Below are 18,510 nucleotides of genomic sequence, written 5' to 3'. Positions count from 1 at the left end.
CCGCAAGAAGGACCACCACTGCAAAATCATCACCAGCAACTCTTATGCTAGATACGACGGTGCCGACCCGACCCGGTCAGGGCTTCGCCTTGTTGGAATTCAGATCTCCATGGTTGGTTCCTTATATTCGAGTCCAGTTTGGCGGGGTTTGGCACAGTTTCGAGTCCTGCAATTTTGATTTGATTTGATTATTATTAGTCTTACATGCAAACAAAGGTGAAAAGCAAACCTCGGCTTTTGGGTTTTTTATTATTTATTTATTTATTTATTTATTTTTATGACAAACATCAGCTTTTGGTCGAATACTTTTGTTGAATACTGTTTTGGATGTTTTGGACTACAGAGAGAGAAAAAATGGGGGCAGAAGGTCCAGAAAGAAAGAAAAAAGAAAAAAAAAAGATTATATTGGGGGGCAATAGACGTTTTGAATTGATGTAATCTTTTTTTTTTCTTTAATCAAAGTTATATTTGTGTAATTTTAGAAAAATTAGTTCTCATTTCGGTAATCGAAACGTCTATTGGGAGGCAATAGACGTTTTAAAATTGATATAATTTCTTCGTTTTTTTCTTTAATCAAAGTTTTATCTGTCTAATTTTAGGAAGATTAGTTCCTATTCCGGCTACCAAAAGTTCTATTAATTGGGGGGCAATAGACGTCTATTAGGGGGCAATACATGGCTGATAGTCATCTATTGGGGGCAATAGACTATTGGGACATTGGGACAATATACGTCTATTGGGGGGCAATAGACCTCTATTGCCCCTCTATTAGGGGGCAATAGATGTCTATTGGGTGCAAAAAAACTTTCCTGTGAGATTTTCAGCAAATTCCGGTGGGCGGTAGCCGGTGACCGGACTCCGGCGGCCGGTGACCGGACTCCGGCGGCCGGTGACCGGACTCCGGCGGCCGGTGACCGGAATCCGGCGACCGGTGACCGGTGACCGGAATCCGGCGAAAGTTGACCAGATTCCGGTGGCCGGTGACCGGACTTCGGCAAAGTCTCCCATGGTTTCTGTCTCTTCCATTTTCTCTCTCTCTCTAAGTAACAAAGGGGTAAGGGTAAAATGGTATTAAAAAAAATTAAAAAACAAAAAAAAAAATCTTAATGGGGTATTAGGGAAGACCTCCTTAGAGTGTTTTGGGTAACAGAGAATTAAAAAAACTTAATGGGGTCAGTGGGAAAAAAATCTCTAAAAATGGGGTAAATAGACAAAAACCCCATTTTATTGTGTCTTATGCCATGTCCTTTGCAAAATTCCTCAAAATGCTTCATAATCACCACCTCTATCACTATTAAGGGACTTTATAGGTCTCCCTTATTGAGTTTTTATTTCTTTCTTAAATTCCTTGAATTTTTCCAAGGCATTCAATTTATTTTTCAAGAAGTTAAGGGCCCGTTCGGTATCATTTTGCGATACTGTTTTTTGTTTTATGAATTCAAAAATTTATGAATTTGCGTTCGGTGCATTGAACTTGAAAAACAAGGAAAATAAATTTTAGGAAACAATTCAGGAACTATGAATAAATATGGGAAATGACTTTTTGACGTTTTCATTGTTTCCTGAAAACAACTTGCCCTACAATTAGAGAAAGTGATTAATTTTTTTTACTTTTAAGCACATAGATCCACAAACTCTTCTCCTCACTTTTGATCTTTCTCTCTTTCTTTCCCACAATTTCCATTGAGACTTATCATCTCTTCTCATGATCTCATCTACTTTATATGTTGTTTGAACTTTCTTGTTCCCCGTTTTTTTCAATCAATTGAAACTTGCAGAATTATGCAATAGAGAAGAATGAAGGATTTAGAAAATCCCTCTTTCACGTGCCAGATCTAATTTATACGGATGATTTAGGGTGAAAGCTTCGATATTTTATGCTTCAATATAATTGGATTATCTCATGGGCAAGAGGAATTAACAACTAAGGTTGAGACATTTGATTGAATTATCTTTTTGAACTAAAGATTCAAGAGCTTGCAACTTCATATGATATATTTTATAAACAAATTTGAGGGATTTGATTCTTCTTGTTCAATCTCCTTCACAATACTCTGTTTCTTTTCTCATAACAACCAATAAAGGATTCATAATCAATACAAACAAAATAGTCAATTTTTCATGATTACTGAGGAAAAACTAAACAGAGTGCTATAGATATGTTTTTTTTTTTTAAATGATAGATATGTTTTTGATATTTCAAGTTTTGAAATACTTGTACCGAACATGTATTTACATCTTAAAAACTTGTAGTTTAATTCCCCATTTTCATTCTACAATCCAGTATTACAAAAATAATTTCATAAAACGTTATAGGACACACCCTAACATACCTATAACGAGAATAATCATCAATGAATATAACAAAGTATTCCATTCCTCTATGAGTCTTGGTTCTCATAGGTCCACATAAATCTGAATGTATAACATCAAGTAAATCCAAAGATTGCCAATGTTTAGAAAATGATTTTCTAGACATTTTTCCTTTTATAAATGATTCACATGTTTCATGATCATTCAAATTTATTTGAGGTAACATTCCAATTTTGCTCATTCTGAGCAATATATTTTTATTTATGTATCCTAATCGCAAGTGCCATAATAAAGTTGTACTTGAAGTAGAGACAAAAATATACTCAGAAGAAATACTTTTATTACTAATAATAACTGCATGTGTACATATCATCGATTTTAGTACCCTTGAGTACTATTCGATCCTCTTTACCAATAGTGACCATACCATTTTTGAATCTTACATCAAAACCTTTCTTTTTAAGCATAGCAACAATAAGATTTCTTCTAATGGCGGTGCATATAAGACATTTTTGAGAGCCACATTTGTGCTATTACATGGAAGCTTGCAATCTCCTTCTCCAAGAACATCTATGTATATATTATTCCCCCATGTATAAATGATTCTCTCCTTGTGGCTTGTGCCTTTTCATTAATGTTGATGAAAAATGATTTGTTCTTGCAAACATGTCTTGTAGCTCTAGAGTTGACCTACCATTGTTCTTCATATTCCGCTATGAGCGCTTCAACAACTGTTAAAATTAATTCCTTAGGCTTGTTGTTGGTCTTTTGATGTTTGGGACATTTCACTCTAATGTGACCAATTTCTCCATAGAACTAACACCCATGCTTTTTGCCCTTGAACTTGTGATTCTTCTCGTTACTAGTCTTGTAGAAACTATACTATTTTCCTTTTTCCTCTTGTTCATTTTTACTTCTTCAATTGCCAACATAGGAGGCAAAATGTTCATGAACAACTGTTTTTAACCATAGGTCAAAGAAGTCACCACATGATCCTATGATTTAGGAAGACAGTTGAGAAGTGTAGAAACTTGCATTTGATCAGGAATAGGATGGCCACATTGGACAAGTCCTTTGCTAATACCTTTATTTTGGTAATATGATCCACCATATCATCATTTTCATTCATATGAGTGTCGTGATATTTCTCAAGAAATAATTGAATGTACGTTTGAGATTTAGGCCCGTATTTTTGATCTAATATATCCATGATTTCTTTCATAGAGAGGAATCAAATCCGCTTCCATATGGTTAAGAATTGTAACAATAGCTAATGCATTATCTTCTTCCCATTTAGTACAAGTCTGAGATGCAATGGCAGACTTTTCAGTTTTTAACGTGTGTGTGTGTGTATGTGTGTATATATATATATAACATTTTCTCGAGACAAGCTATGGTACTTGTGGGTATCTCATACACTCATTTACAACTATTTGAACCAAAATTACAACATTGAGAACAAAAGTAACCATATTCATTTACACTATTTACAACTATTTGAACCAAAATTACAACATTGAGAACAAAAGTAACCATATTCATTTACACTATTTTACAACTATTTGAACTAAAGTTACAACATTGGGACTGGTGCGGTTATATCCCAGAGCGGTGCACGGCCGGCTTGATGGGTGGATCGAGTTGGTGTCGTCGGATCGGAGTTCACTTGGTGGTGATGGCAGTCCGGTGGCTTTGCTGGGTTCTTCTTGGCTCGGATCGGAGTGGTTGGATTCGATCTTGGTTGGGTGGCTCAGACCCGATCTGGGGATGGGTGGATCTGGTTGCCGGCAAGATGGGGAAGCGTCAGGTGGGTGGTGTCGTTGTTGCCGGTGATGGGACAATGCAGGCAGGAGCACGGCGTCGTGATCTCTGCAGTGATTATTCTGGGCTAGGGTTTGGCGATAGTTGGGCTTGGGCTTTAGCCCTTGACCCATGTTATTTTGTTATTTTAATTTATTGTTATTTATTCTTAGTTAAATATGGCTCTATGCCATTAATAAATCCCTATCATTATTTGGCAGGGCGAAGTGGGCTCTGTCCCGGTATGCACACTCAGTGTGCCTTGTCTGGACTAGCGAGGCGGCGGACTATTTGCTTGATCAAATGGACGCAACCTCCTAGTGGCAGGATGAAATTGAGTGTCGCCGGATTTATTTCCGTGCGGCAACATAGTGGGAAAGCTGTGTTATTTGTAATGATGCTTCTTCGTTATAGAGTTATCTTTCCAGTATGTCACTGCTTTGTCAAAGCAAATGGAGTAGCCATTCGTGCACTCTTTGCTAATTGGTGCTTGTTAGAATACATAGATTTTATGGAGAATCTTGGTATTATTTCAAGATGTTCTCTTTATGCTTATTGTAATCTGGGGTTCAGGCTCTACGTCCCCCCCTTGTATTCTGCAATTTCATTAATCAAGGCTTGAGGGCAGCCGCACCAGCCCCTTTTCAAAAAAAAAAAGTTATCATATTCATTTACACTATTTACATATAGTTAAACAAAAATTACAACATTGACAACGAATTTGTTCAAAAGCTTGTAACAATGTCGTAAGAGGTGTAATTACTATTATTAGAACTAAGATTACACAAAATCGAACTCAACATTACCACTCTGACAACAAATTTGTTGTCACTTTTGTAAATGTGGGTATGGAGAATTTCCCCATTTTCTCATGGGTGAGTAGACAAGTGATTTTTCTTTTGCATATGCGATGATTGATATTATTAAGCCTCTCTATCTTTATATTATCCGAATTTGGACAAATTGACCATAATAAACTAAGTCCGGAAACTATTGAGTAAAGAATAAAAAGTTATGAGTTTTGCTTCGTTGTACGTCAAGTCTCTATCTCCTTCTCGTTGTCACTGTGAATTGTGTTTGTTTGAATTGAATTTTAATGCACATTGGTCACAAACAATTTGTTTTCATTTCCCTTGTATCACAACACTGTTCTGATGCCGCTATTTGAAAATATGAAAATGATCGTTGCGATTATTGTCGTTAGACTGTTGATCGATCATAATGGTATGATGTTTGTAATCTAGAATCTCTGAATCTCGAGAGTAATCTTTTCCTCATCAGTTGCCAAGCAAAAACTTTAATTTTAATTTTAGGAGATGGAACAAGTTTAGACTTAGAAAAAGCAACAACATTTTGAAGTAGAAAACTCATTATTGGTCTCTTTCCTTATTTGTTTACTTGTCAAATTTGGGTTGAGTAAAGAAAAGTCATATAATAGAGGGACACAATTTGTGTATCATTATAGGCATAAACAGAGGGTAGCGAAAATGAGTTGAGAGAGAGAGAAGCAAGGAGATGATCGGAGCAGTTCAATTGGGAGTGTTGGCGGCTTGCGTTGTGGTTTTAGTTCCGATGGGCATGGCCGGTTATCACCTCAGCCGCAACAAGATGCTCTTCTTCAGCGGCGCCCTCTTCATCACTCTCGCCATCGGCGTCCACCTCACCCCTTACTTCCCTTCCGTCACCGACTTGGTCACCACCGTCTCCTCCGTCGTCGTCTTCCAGAACCGCCGCGACTCCTGCCTCTCCCACCTCCACGACCTCGTCTGGGACGTCTCTCCCTCCCCCGATTCCCCCCTCGATTTCCACAAGTCCTGGGCCTGGGACGACGCTTCCTCCTCCTCCTCCGTCTCCGCCTGCGGCTTCCAGAAGCTCGGCCGATTCGACGCCGCCGATCTCCTCAACGGATCTTGGGTCGTCGTCGCCGGCGACTCCCAGGCCAGGCTCGTCGCCGTCTCGCTCCTCGCTCTGGTTCTCGATTCGGACCGGATGGACCAGGTCCGGGGTGACCTCTTCAAGCGCCACAGTGATTATCAGATTGTGGTGGATGAGATTGGGATGAGGTTAGACTTCTTCTGGGCCCCTTATGCTCTCAATTTGACCACTCTCGTTGCCGGTTTCAACCGAAATCGAAACTACCCTGATGTCTTGGTCATGGGCTCTGGTTTGTGGCACATGCTTCATTTCACTAATGCGTCCGACTACGGTGCTTCACTGCAATCGCTGAGGACTCACGCTGCTTCTCTGGTCTCGTCGTCTGAGCAGCATGAAGAAGCAGTGACAGGCTCCGTGCTGGCCAGGCCTTCGCCGCATCTCTTCTGGATTGGGATGCCCACTCTGATCAACTCAATGCTGAATTCGGATGAGAAGAGGGAGAAGATGACTGATGTCCTGAGGGCTGCCTATGAGGAGCAGCTTCGAAGCAGTAATCTTGTGCGCAAGTCGAATAATGGACCCTTTTTGCTGTTGGATGTTGAATCCTTGAGCTGGAATTGTGGGGTGAGATGTACGGTGGATGGAATGCACTATGATATGATAGTTTACGAAGCGGCGCTTCATATCATGCTAAATGCATTGCTCATTGAATCTCATCAGAAGCTTTGAGTTGTCTTTCGGCGTTTACTCGTGTAATGTGTCCTGCTGCTGCCGCTGCCCGGCTTGGAGGTTCGGATGGATTTCATACGCAACTCTTTGATTTGATTCTTGTGAGAGGTTGGTTGGCTTCTTTTCTTCTCCCTTATCTTGTATCATTGAATGGAAAAATCTTGCATCTTTGGTTGCTGCCAGGTTTTTCGTCTTTTGGCATCGGATTAAGTTAGAATAGAGTTTCTGTGATATAGTAATTGATGTTGAAATTCATTTGTATCTTGTTTACATTTATTTGAATATTGAATATACTTACCACCACTTGTATTCTATACTCTATATACTCAGACCAATTTTGATGTAATTTGATGTGAAACAATTCAGAATACGATTTACCTGGATAGGAAAGGAAACTGTATTGTATCTTTTTTACTCTTTGCAGCTGATTCTCTTTTCAGTCTTGCTTTATGGATGGCTAGAACCCCTAGTTGTTGATTTTTTTATCGTTAATAGCCTGCCTTCTATGCTTTGAGTATGGGAAAATCTAAAAGTAAAGTCCGTTATTGGTATCAAGGACTCTAAAGCATAGAACATAAGTTTATTGTAACTCCAAAGAAGAGTCCCTAGGTTCTGTTTTGAAGTAAGAAATTAAACTTTTAGAAACATAAAGTTCTGCTAGTTTTGTGGTACAGATCAACAGTTCCTGCGTATTAACCATAGGCTCTTGAGTACACAATCTTCAATCACTTAATACTCTTGCTATCAGCTGCCACATAGTGGCCCTAACTATTGAATTTTCTAAATTTTGAAATTTGTAATTCACCATCAAAAGAATACCTGGACCTGCTTGCAACAAGTCCTCTCTGCATCATGATTTCTGGTTATATAAACTTTCCATTGGTGAAGTGTGTGTCTGACGCAGTAGCTAAACTTTATTTATAAATTGATTATTTTCTGGTAAGTTATTTATTTATCAACAATATCAGCAACAGAATGTGCATAGGATTGCTTGTGCTCTGCTCTAGGTTCTTGGCACCGTATGAATGATGGACTTTTCTCCATTGGTGTATGAGGTTGAGACAAAACAGAATATAACATTTTGATGAATCTTTACCTTCTGAGATGCATATAACAAATATTTCTCCCTCTTTTGTCATGTTATACAAAGACTAGATTAGATGGCAATAACACGGGTTCCATGTGCTTTGAGTATGCACCTATTCATCTTGTAAGATACTTGATTGCGTGATTCAAGATGATCACTTTTTGCTAGATTGGATTGTTCATAGATGCATATACAACATGGACAAGGTGCACAATACTCTTGTGTTTTTTATTTTTGCTTTTCACTATGTTCAACCCTTTCATGCATGAATCAACACCTATGAACACTATTCTGGGATGATCAATAGTAAATTTTTTAAGCAGAAGCATTGAAATAGCTTTCAAGCTATCAGCAATACTAGCATAGTCAGTTTCACTGAGTATACTATGAGCTGCATCCTCTACCTTTGGTCTGTTAGTGGTGGGGAAGAATAAATCTTGGTGTCCAAATTACTTTTACAGCTTGGGCTCTGATGGGTTATTTCTATGCTGCAAGACATGCTTTAGTAAGATTTGGAAGCATGCCTTGCTGCTCATCACTTGTTCGACAGGTCAATTATTTACCTGTATAACTTAGGGAATGATTTCCTGTTGGAAGACTGAATAGGGTTCTTCTGAATGATATTTGGTTTAATATATTTCTGTCATTTAAACTTGGCTTGTTAGTTTCTGGCTTTTGGGATTGCAATTTCATGTATAATGAGATGGCATGTTTTTAAAAATAGGTCCATTTTGAGTGAAACAAAAGAAGCCTTTTCAAAGCAAAAGTCTACATTGATGTTAGATATAAGAGGCATAATTTCTCAAAGAATCTGAAATGAATCAAATTTCTTGGTAGAATGAGAAGGCTTGTTTCAAAGTTAGGTCCATCAGAAGCCTTCCAAAGTAAGAGTTTACTGATTGATATTAGATATAAGAGTTGCATGCTCGTCTACTGTGATATTGACTTACTTAGTAAGGTATAGACTATAGTGCCTATATTACTTAATAGCTTCATGTCACCCCCCAATTCCATATTAAGCCTCAGGGTGGTCCATTGGTCCATTACTCTACTTAATTGCACATCTTTATTTGTTTGATTATTTGTCATTGAGTTGTACCAAGCTAAGCTCAAGCTGAGTCATAGAAACAAGCCAAGCCCCTCGATCAAGCTTTAAGTAAGTTTTGCAAGACAAGGTTGAATGGAAATAGAATAAAACACTATCTAAATCAAGCCAAATCCTGATACTCAGGTTGGCTTGGTTACACACCTAAGCCTAGTGTTTTGTAAGGGTCAACAGCTAGTAAGTTCTTTGACAGATGAGCACCAAGTCTGGATGGTAAAGGCTCCTCATTTTTTAGAGTCAGCTTACATTTTTTCTGGAATTCCTTTTACTGATTCAATCCTTGTTACGTTGTAGACAGCTTTTGGATCAATGTGCAAAATATTACTGTTATTGTATAGAACCAAAGACTGCAAGTCAGGCAAAAAGGGAGTTAAAGAGTTGTTAGTAGAATCTATTAGTTGGCTAAGCCTGTTACCTTATTCACAGTTGTTACTAGCTGCTATTCTGTATCTCATACATATAATTGTTAATTGTGACATTCAATTAAAGTGCCAGTGTTACTTCCTCTTTGAACACATTTACTTCCTCTGCATATTGCTGCTATCTGACAATTAGTTAAGTATAAACTCATCAAATAGGATAGATATCCTGGTATTACACCCATTCGAGTCATAAACTTACAACTGTTAGAATTGTTGGCTTCTTTCTTTTGTTTGTCCTAAGAATGTAGGATAAGTGAAGTAAGTTGTATTAACATGCTGACAAATTACTTTGTGAAGCAGCACTCACAATTTGACTGCCTGACTGACTAACTGAGCTGGGTGTATTTGGCTCACACTTTGGCATCAATTGCTTGCCTCCAGATATCTCGAAATGTGTTTATAATTTGATTGGAAAACCTCATCACAATTCGATTAGCAATCAAACGGTAGGATTATTTGATGATAGTCTTTTCAATCTCACTTTCTTTTCCATTTTTTTTTTGGGATAAAGTACCATGCCTTTGAAAGTAATACATAATGTCCACTCATAGTTGATGCATTCTGAGTGCTAAATGTGTTGAAATTAAAAGAAGAATAGAAGATAAAGTGGAAATCTTTTTATCCAACTAGGAATATTGAAACCTTCTTCAAATTTTTTGCATTTAGCTGCCTACTTGAAACTGATGAGCCATCCAATTATAGTGCTCGAGCGATTTTCTCCCCTCTCTCCCTCACTAGTAGGCAACTTCTCTGAAAGATGGTAGTCATTTCTTTCTCAATTATTTTCTTTCCCTCTTCCCCTTTAATCTTAGTGTTGCTCAGGGTTAATAATTTATAGTCTGTCATTACTTTTTTATCTTAATTATTCTTATTATTAAGAACTACTCAAAGTGTAAAGTCATAGAAGCTGAAGGTAATTCGTGTGTAGAACTTTCGGGCAAGTATATGATTCAAGTACGCTTGATGTGTTACTAGCTTTTGTAGTACTCTTTTTCCTTTTGTCTAATATTCCCTCTAGTTATGGTATGAATAATTGTGAAATTATGGTGAAAGAAGGTTTAAGTAACTAGTACGTACCATGAGAGAGAATGAAGCATCCGGTAAGAGTTTATTTCGATGAATTCCCTTGGTACGTAGGAGTTCATCGATCTTCATTTTATCATATATATTGCAAGCAAACAAGGGAACTGGTGTGTTAATCATCAATAATTTGCGTCAGTTCCTGTTGTCAAATTGGGAAAGATGGTGATCGAAACAACACTCAATCAGTCTTGAGGGCTATGTCATTGTTTCGAAATAAGCCAACAGAGGAAAGAAGATAACAGTACTATGTCTAATTGTGAGCCTCGATCAGCATGATTTTAGCCCAACCCTTTTGATCAGGATATAACACCGCAAGTTCTTGATTGAACTAATTATCAATGAATACCTCTAAACTCATTATATAGAGGAGATTTGATTACAAAATTACGTCCTGACATCCTATGTCTTTTTTTTTTTTTTTGGTAATAAACGAGTATATTAAACCAAAGAGGGGAGGGCAAAGCCCAGTACAACCAAAGCCAGAGGCAAAAAACTTACAAAAACAAAGGGAAACAAGCCATTCTGACACTAGTATGTGACTATGAGTTATTGTCACAAAACTGTTCAATGTTTCACTAGACAACATTTTGAAGCTCACATCCAAGCCAATATAACTCACAGGTGATAACATCATTCATGGATGCTGAAGACTTCTCGGCACTTGGACATAAATAAGATTGAAGATGATGGGGTCTTTTATGAGTTTATCAATCTTAATATTCCGATTCATCTCAGCAAGTTCATTGACAGGATTGGTCAACATGAGAAACTACATATGGAGGCAGTTTAAAGATTGGCAAAGAGAGGGAATGATGGTGAATTAGCTAGAATCACCAGAAGTCTTATTTCCTCAATTACACACACATCATCAATTTTCTTTCTTGAACAAACCCTTCTCCCCAGTGCTCTTGGTTCATAAGCTCTTTAGGGAAGCCAAGGTCAAATTTGATCACAGAATTAGAAGTCACAATTTATGGTTTTCCTCCCAAGTCCCAACATTTTTAGCTTCTTGTGCTTTGCTTGGTTTTATATACCCAATTAAGCTTCTTGAATTAGTGCATTGGATGTTTAGTAAAGTTAATATGGATGGCAACCAGAAATCTGCTGTTTGTTTTGGATCTTGTACAGAAGGTGGTGCTTTCAGAAATCGATGAAATTATTTGCAGCAGCCAAGATACAGAGAGAGAGGCATTTGCTTTCGTTTTGGACAATGGAATGAAACAATATAAACAGTGACATTGTCGAAGAAGTTTATTAAATTGTCAAAGTTTTCCTTTCTTTTTGAATCAGAAGTAGCAGATCATTCCTTGCTGGAAGCTATGAACCTGGTATACAGACAGAAATGGATGCAAAAGTGTAATTTTCATCAATAACTATAGTGACAACTCCTGTAGAAATGCTTTTCCATTGCATTTACAGAACAAGCAAGACGAAGGATATGAGCTCCATGCATGTGTATACCTTTAGCCACTCATTTTTTTGGTATTCCAGACACTGGTTTACTATATAAAGGTGATGTACATGATGGAAGAGAAATGTGCCCTTCCTCTTTCAGATGATGCTTCTGCCGTGTGCTTTTCCCTACTTACATTCAGTTTTTATTTGGAAAGCCGTGCTACAAGCATTTCAGAAATATCCCTTTCTTTTACTTACAAGGTTAATTTGAAAGGTCTCCTTCATTGGAGGAGTTTTGTTTCTCGTGATGTGTTTCAGCAAGAATTTGGAGAGATTTGCCATCATCTGCTGAAGTTCTCATGTTCACTCTTTGTTTTTTTTTTTGGTCTGACTCAGGTTCACTCTCACTAAAAAAAAGAAAAAAAATTGAAGCCTGTGGTACCTTGAATGGCAGTCCTCTGGACATGGGATGTAATGAAGCAGTGATAATTTATCGTTGTGGACATACCTTGAAGTTCTCATATATATTGAGAAGCATTTTGGAAATGTCTAGAAAGATGCATGATGGTTTTACAATCTATCCCCTCCTGGAGAATTGATGAAACCATCTCTTCTGCATGCATAGGTTTAAGGATCCAACAGCTTTCCAAATGCTCCAGGACCTAAGAAGGCCATAGAAACCAATTAATTTGGAGAAAATCTTGTGATTGAACTCAAAAATGCGCATCCATGGTGCTATTTTGATTACTTTCGTTACCATATAGTGGCATCTGATGAAATATTATCTGTGGACAAGTTTCAAACAGATCTTATTGATTGATGATAAACCTAATTGCATATGAGCTAAGGCATTGAATGGTTTGTGTTTATTGTGATAGTTCTGACCGTGAAAATTTATGCAGATACATTCCCCTGATGTTGACACTAAAGAGTGAGAGATAATAGTCCTATTTTCATCTTGCGCTTCTCTATCTTTTCATAGTGGTCTTTAGAAGGTTATATTTGAACCCTTGGAGTTTTCTTGTAGTCTATTGCCTGTTTGAGTATTTCATCACCTGACAGGATCTATATAAACCAATTAATTCAGAGAAAATCTTGTGATTGTTTTCCTTTCCATACAGTGGCATCTGATGAAATATTATCTGTGAACAAGTTTCAAACAGATCTTGTTGAGTGATGATAAATCTAATTGCATATGAGCTAAGGCATTGAATGGTTTGTGTTGTTTATTGCGATGTTTCTGACCGCATAGTGGTTGTTAGGAGGTTATATTTGAACCCTTGATTCTTGTAGGCTATTGCCTTTGTGAGTATTTCATCACCTGACAGGATCTATATCAAACAAAGTTCGCGTTACAAAACTCTTGAAACATTGCATAACACTATGTGTTGTATATAGTTTCCATTTTTTGCTACCTGTTTTCTGTGCATATGAATGTGTATAATATAGTTATTATGCTGCTGGAATGCCCTAATGTATAATATTCTGAATGATCCATTTACATCTGTGAATATATGCTTCAAATAATACGAAAACGCGGTCTTTGAAGAGCTGGCACAAATTTTACCTGACAAGTTTCATGGGAAATTTTGATTCAACAAATAACCACTGCGCCAAACATAAGGGAGAAAAAATATGAATTGTATAAGATAAATCCATCTTCTTAGGTCCTGGTAGTGCATATGATATTCCTTTCTGCATACTTTCTCTGAAGTTGTACATTTGTTAATGAAGTTCGAACTACCTTTAAGATGTAGACATGACAAAAAAGGAAGGGCGTCACCCAAATTAGCCTTCTGTTGCTTTATTTTTAAAATGATACACAAGAAATAGGACAGAGAATCTCTTCTGTAAATGCTATTTTTGCTGCAGAGGCATCTCTCATATTATTAGATACTTCACATGACCATCATGCAACTCTAATTAAGCTTTTGAAGAGATTGTCTGTGTTGAAAACGAAGGGGTCATTCATGTCCTTAGAATTAGTATGAAAAAGTTTGGGCTTCCTAGTACGAGATAACCACTATATATGAACTTGCTGCTGGTAGTAAATAACGTACATCTTATCTCTTCTCAGGTAGTAAAGTTAGTTAAATTGCGTAAGATGGCTCGTCATCTAGTTGAAAAATGTGGTCTGTTTCCATCTGTTCTCTCGGTATCCAGTGAGTCGTCTCAGAGATTAAACTTTCTGCTTCGAATTCATGCAGTTCGGTAATGGGGCAAAAAGCCCAGCAGAAGAAAAATAAAGAAACTATCTAGCCATTATGACTATTACAAACTTTCCTAGTCCTGGCTATACCAACAATATCATCAAGTAGACCTTCAATATCCAAAGTGGCTGGGAGGAGTCTGGAAAGTACACACGCCCAGAATGATGAACATTTCTCCTTAGCAAGAATATCGGCAACCATTTTTCCCTCCCTGTGAATGTGCTCGACTTTTACCTCATCAAATTGAATCTTCAACTGCTTGCAGTTCAGAGAAGAGTGCCAAGAGGATGCAGATCAATATTCTCACCTTGTAAAATGTTCACTAAACAATCAGTATCAGATTTAACCTCCATTTTACTAATAATCAAAGTAGCAAGTCCATAAAAAAGGCCCCAAGCCTCAGCTTCGATAACTTCTCCAGCTCCAATGTTAATCGAGAAGCCACTGATCTACTATCCAGTTTCATTATAATGACACCCCCAGCACCAATAAGACCATTATTAGTCTGCGATCCATCAACATTTAATCTATACAATCCCTGATCAGGCTTACACCAAGAAATCATCTCAGTAGTCTTTTCTGTGTCTTACTCTGGCAAAGAGCATTATTCCATTTGGTAGCATAGTTTAGAATAGCTTCAGATATATTATAAGGGATATTGAAAGCTGGCTAAAAAATTCTCTTGCATCTCCACTTTCATATACACCAACAACAGGAAGTAAAGAAACCATTCAATCGAAGGTTATTGATAGTGTACCTCGCTTGCTTTAGATTGGCAGTAATCCAATATTTCCATCCCAGGTTGAAGGTAATCTTCATATATAGCAGCAGGAACTGAAACAGCTTCCCAGACCTGTCTGGTATTGTACAATCCCATAATACATGCCCCATGTCTTCTGAATCATTGGAGCATAAAACACAAAGAGGGCTGTTAGCAATGTATCTCCTGAAGCGTGGTTTGAACAACAAGCCAAAGAAAAGTCTTCAACTTTGGGGGAAGTAGTAGAACACCAGATATCCTTCCATCTAAAGTCTCTACATAAATATCTGATAGGCAGATTTAACTGAAAACTATTCCTGAAGATGTTCCACTCCAAATCAACTAATCTCAGATTGATCAATGGAAATATTAAGACAAGTGATCTTACTAATAACATCAACAGGAAGAACAGATCTGAGAGACTCCAAATTCCAATTGCAATGTTGTAAAAAAATTTCAATAGCTAGCGGTGTTAATGTGTTATCATTATCAAGAGAAAATTGTCTTAATACACCAAGGCTAGACCAATTATCATTCCAAAAACTCACCTGAGAGCCAGCACCAATTATCCATTTTAAACCTTGTTTCAACAGATGAGAGCCAAAGACCACAGTAGTCCATGTGCTTGAGTAATTTTGAGGTTTTTTCATAGGATGGAGAAATCAGAGACCAAAGCCCTTGATCCGCTTGCTGAAATCTCAGCTTGCCTATGCCTTTTGACAGAGCTTATTTCAGAAGCAAGAGAGCTATTGATGTTAGGATAGCAGTACACAAGTGACTTCTCAAAATTCACTCTTTGTCCAAATAAAGCACCAAATATATCCAGGAATTTCTTCAGAACCCTAGCATGCTTAACACTTGCTTCAGAGAATAACAATATATAAATCACCTGCAACAAACAATTGGGAAGCCCGAAAAAGGACCAGGTTGGAATGAAGGGAAAGGCTTCCATTGCCCCACTTCCACAGCAGAAGAGATTTAAGGGTGACAATTTTTCCATGCACAACAGAAACATAGAAGGAGAAAGAGGATCTCCTTGTCATAGACCTCTACCACTAGTAAAAGACTCAGATAGCTCTCCATTAACAATGATTTGATAACTAATAGAGGTTATGCAACTCATGATCAGTTTGGTAAGTGATGGAGGAAGTCAGATTTCATAAAGTACCTGCTCACTTAAATTCCAGTCAACCTTATCATAAGATTTAGAGAAGAGATAATTACTGAAGGTGTTCTGTTTTTATTCAATATACTACACATCCCAATTATTCCCAAAAGTTCCCAGACAATGAGGGACTTTACTCACACCCCCTCCCAACACCAGGTTAAAAATCTAGATATTCTTGTCCCCTCCTCTCCACGGGCAGGAGAGACAAATCTAACCATCAGTATGGTAAACCAGCTTTAATACCATTATACCCATGGGTTGAACTTGAACACATCAATTCTACATACAAAGATAATGACCATGTGCTTATTTACCACACCACTTATCCCAAAAGTTCTCAGGCAATGTCGGAATGTACTAAAATTGTGAACAGCAAGAACTAAATACTCTGGCTTACATCTTAAGGCTTTGCATGAGGAAGTGGGCAAACGAGAACAATGGAGATCAAACATCAAAAATGTAAATTACTTCAAAGTTCCACATATATCATGTTTACACCTCTCCCAAACTTTATATTATGCAATTATATCAAAATGTCAATCTTTAACGAAACAGTCCTCATACCTTTTGGTTGGAGTGCAGGATTACATTGCAACTTTCCATCAGAATTTGGTGGATTTGGAGCTATGACTGGTAATTTAGAGCTAGGAATTGACAGGAAACAAGCATGTAAAAATAAAGTCAGGGACTTAGAAAAGTGCAGGAAATTGATAAAAGATTCGATCATCATTTCATGGTCAAAATAGACATAGGGAATTTAAATACATGGCCTAATATATTTTTACTTCTTCAACCCTAAAGTAGAAGTAGAAATCCACGAACAAAACAAAAAGTACAATCAAGCTTTCTAGACCTAGGATCGATTATGCCTACCCACCATGGATTCCACAAACAAAAGTCAAATTATGATCATCTTCCCTTACAGAGTTATCCTTACCACCATTCTAATGATTTGATGACTTAAGGGCCTCCAATATCAACTTGGCCTGATCTCTCATAAGCTCAGCCTTCATAACAAAAAGCTCCAATTCAGCAACATGCAGTTTGTTCCACCTATCCTTTAGCAGCTCAGCACAGTTTGATTCCCCAATCCACTCCAGACCTTGGTTCACAATAGTTTCCGACAACAGAAGCTCTTTGAAACCGTTATCAAACCCAAGAACGTCCCTCAACATATTCTGATCATTCCCGCTAGACTTGAGCTGTTCCACCTTCCCAGCTAGATCTTCACCATCTCCCCACACATTCTTCGACAACTCGAAAGCCGTCCATTCATGAGGATTGGTCGGTTTGTACTTGTTGTTCACAATGTTCTCAAACTTCTTCTTCATTCTGCGAATTTTGTCCTGTAACTGGCTCTTGCTAACATTCAACTTCAACTTGTCTTTGATGAAGTTAAGAAATGCATTCACATCTGCACTAGGGTCCAACCTTTTCTCCATAGTGTACTCATTCATGCCTTTAAGCAAAACGATCTCATCTTCCTCGCTCCAAACCCTCTGGAACAGCTGTTTGGGTTTCTCCAACTCCTCTTCTACACCATCGTCCTCTTTATCAATCCCCTTCCTCTTGGCCTTCTTCAAATCCTCTTCATCATTTCCCTTCCTCTTCTTGGTCTTCTTCAAGTCCTCTTCATCATTTCCCTTCTTCTTCTTCTTAGCCTTCTTGGACTCCTTAATCAACTCACTCTCGCCGCCGGGCCGCTTGGTACCGGGTTTCGCTGCCGCCTGACTAGCGGGGGGCTTGGTGGCCTTGGGCGGCGGCGTAACCTTCTCCACGTGCTTGGAAGCAATAGGCTTGGCATTGGCCACTCCTGTCTCCCCGACGGAGCCGGAGTCGGACTCAGTTTCGGAGTCGGATTCAGAGGCTGTTTTATATTCCGACGACGACGGTTCCTCGTCCTCCTCCTCCTCCTCCGACGACTGGGGATTGTTCATTGCATTGGAGGGGCGCTTAGGTGCCATGCAGAAACACAGAGACTTGGGGGTTTTCTACAGAGAGAGAGAGAGAATTGGGAGAGAGGTAGAGAAGTCTCAAGAGTATAATGGTAGTTGGGACTTTTCTGCTTCCTTTGATCTTTGAGTTTGCTATTTCCTAGAGAACTCATTTTTGAAATCTCACCTCTCGCTTCCCTAAACCCAATGAAGTTCGTTTGGTTAACCAAAAAACAAAAGGAAGAGTTCGTTTGTTCACGCAATTATTCTAAGAGCATCTCCAATGGCAATGTTTTTTTGCTTTGGTCAAATTTAAATTTGACATATGACGGGACAAAATTGACATGTTCACATTTTAACTAATTTTAACTACAATGGAGATGTCAAATTTGAATATTATTTTCTTTGAATTAACAAAAGTAGTAAAAAAAAATTTCTATACCGCGATTCTCTCTCGCTCTCTCTCTCCTTACGCTCTGCTAGGGTTAGGGTTTGGTGATTGAATTGTGCGGCGCCCCCCTTGATTTCATGGCCGCTGCTATTGCTTCCATGACTGCTAGACTTGCGACTAGGCTGTCGCTGAAGGACGGCGAAGAGACGGTGGATTTAGGCAACCTACGAAGCCCGGG

The 18,510-nt window shown here is 38.2% G+C and overlaps 2 protein-coding genes across 2 annotated transcripts; one reads left to right on the top strand and one right to left on the bottom strand.

Annotated features, from left to right (window-relative positions):
- Positions 1-5,557: 5,557 nt before the first annotated feature.
- LOC133720551 (protein ALTERED XYLOGLUCAN 9) lies at positions 5,558-7,124 on the top strand. The gene has a single exon (XM_062146916.1). The coding sequence runs from the start codon at positions 5,629-5,631 to the stop codon at positions 6,715-6,717; it is 1,089 nt and encodes a 362-aa protein (XP_062002900.1). The 5' UTR covers positions 5,558-5,628; the 3' UTR covers positions 6,718-7,124.
- An 8,223-nt stretch (positions 7,125-15,347) lies between these two features.
- Positions 15,348-18,068, bottom strand: LOC133722417 (GLABROUS1 enhancer-binding protein-like). Its single transcript, XM_062149317.1, has one exon. The coding sequence runs from the start codon at positions 17,909-17,911 to the stop codon at positions 16,892-16,894; it is 1,020 nt and encodes a 339-aa protein (XP_062005301.1). The 5' UTR covers positions 17,912-18,068; the 3' UTR covers positions 15,348-16,891.
- Positions 18,069-18,510: the final 442 nt, after the last annotated feature.

This window comes from Rosa rugosa, chromosome 7 (genome assembly GCF_958449725.1).
Source record: "Rosa rugosa chromosome 7, drRosRugo1.1, whole genome shotgun sequence".
Lineage (NCBI taxonomy): Eukaryota > Viridiplantae > Streptophyta > Magnoliopsida > Rosales > Rosaceae > Rosa > Rosa rugosa.
Note: the sequence above shows the minus strand (reverse complement) of the source record. Positions and strands in the feature narration are given on the sequence as shown.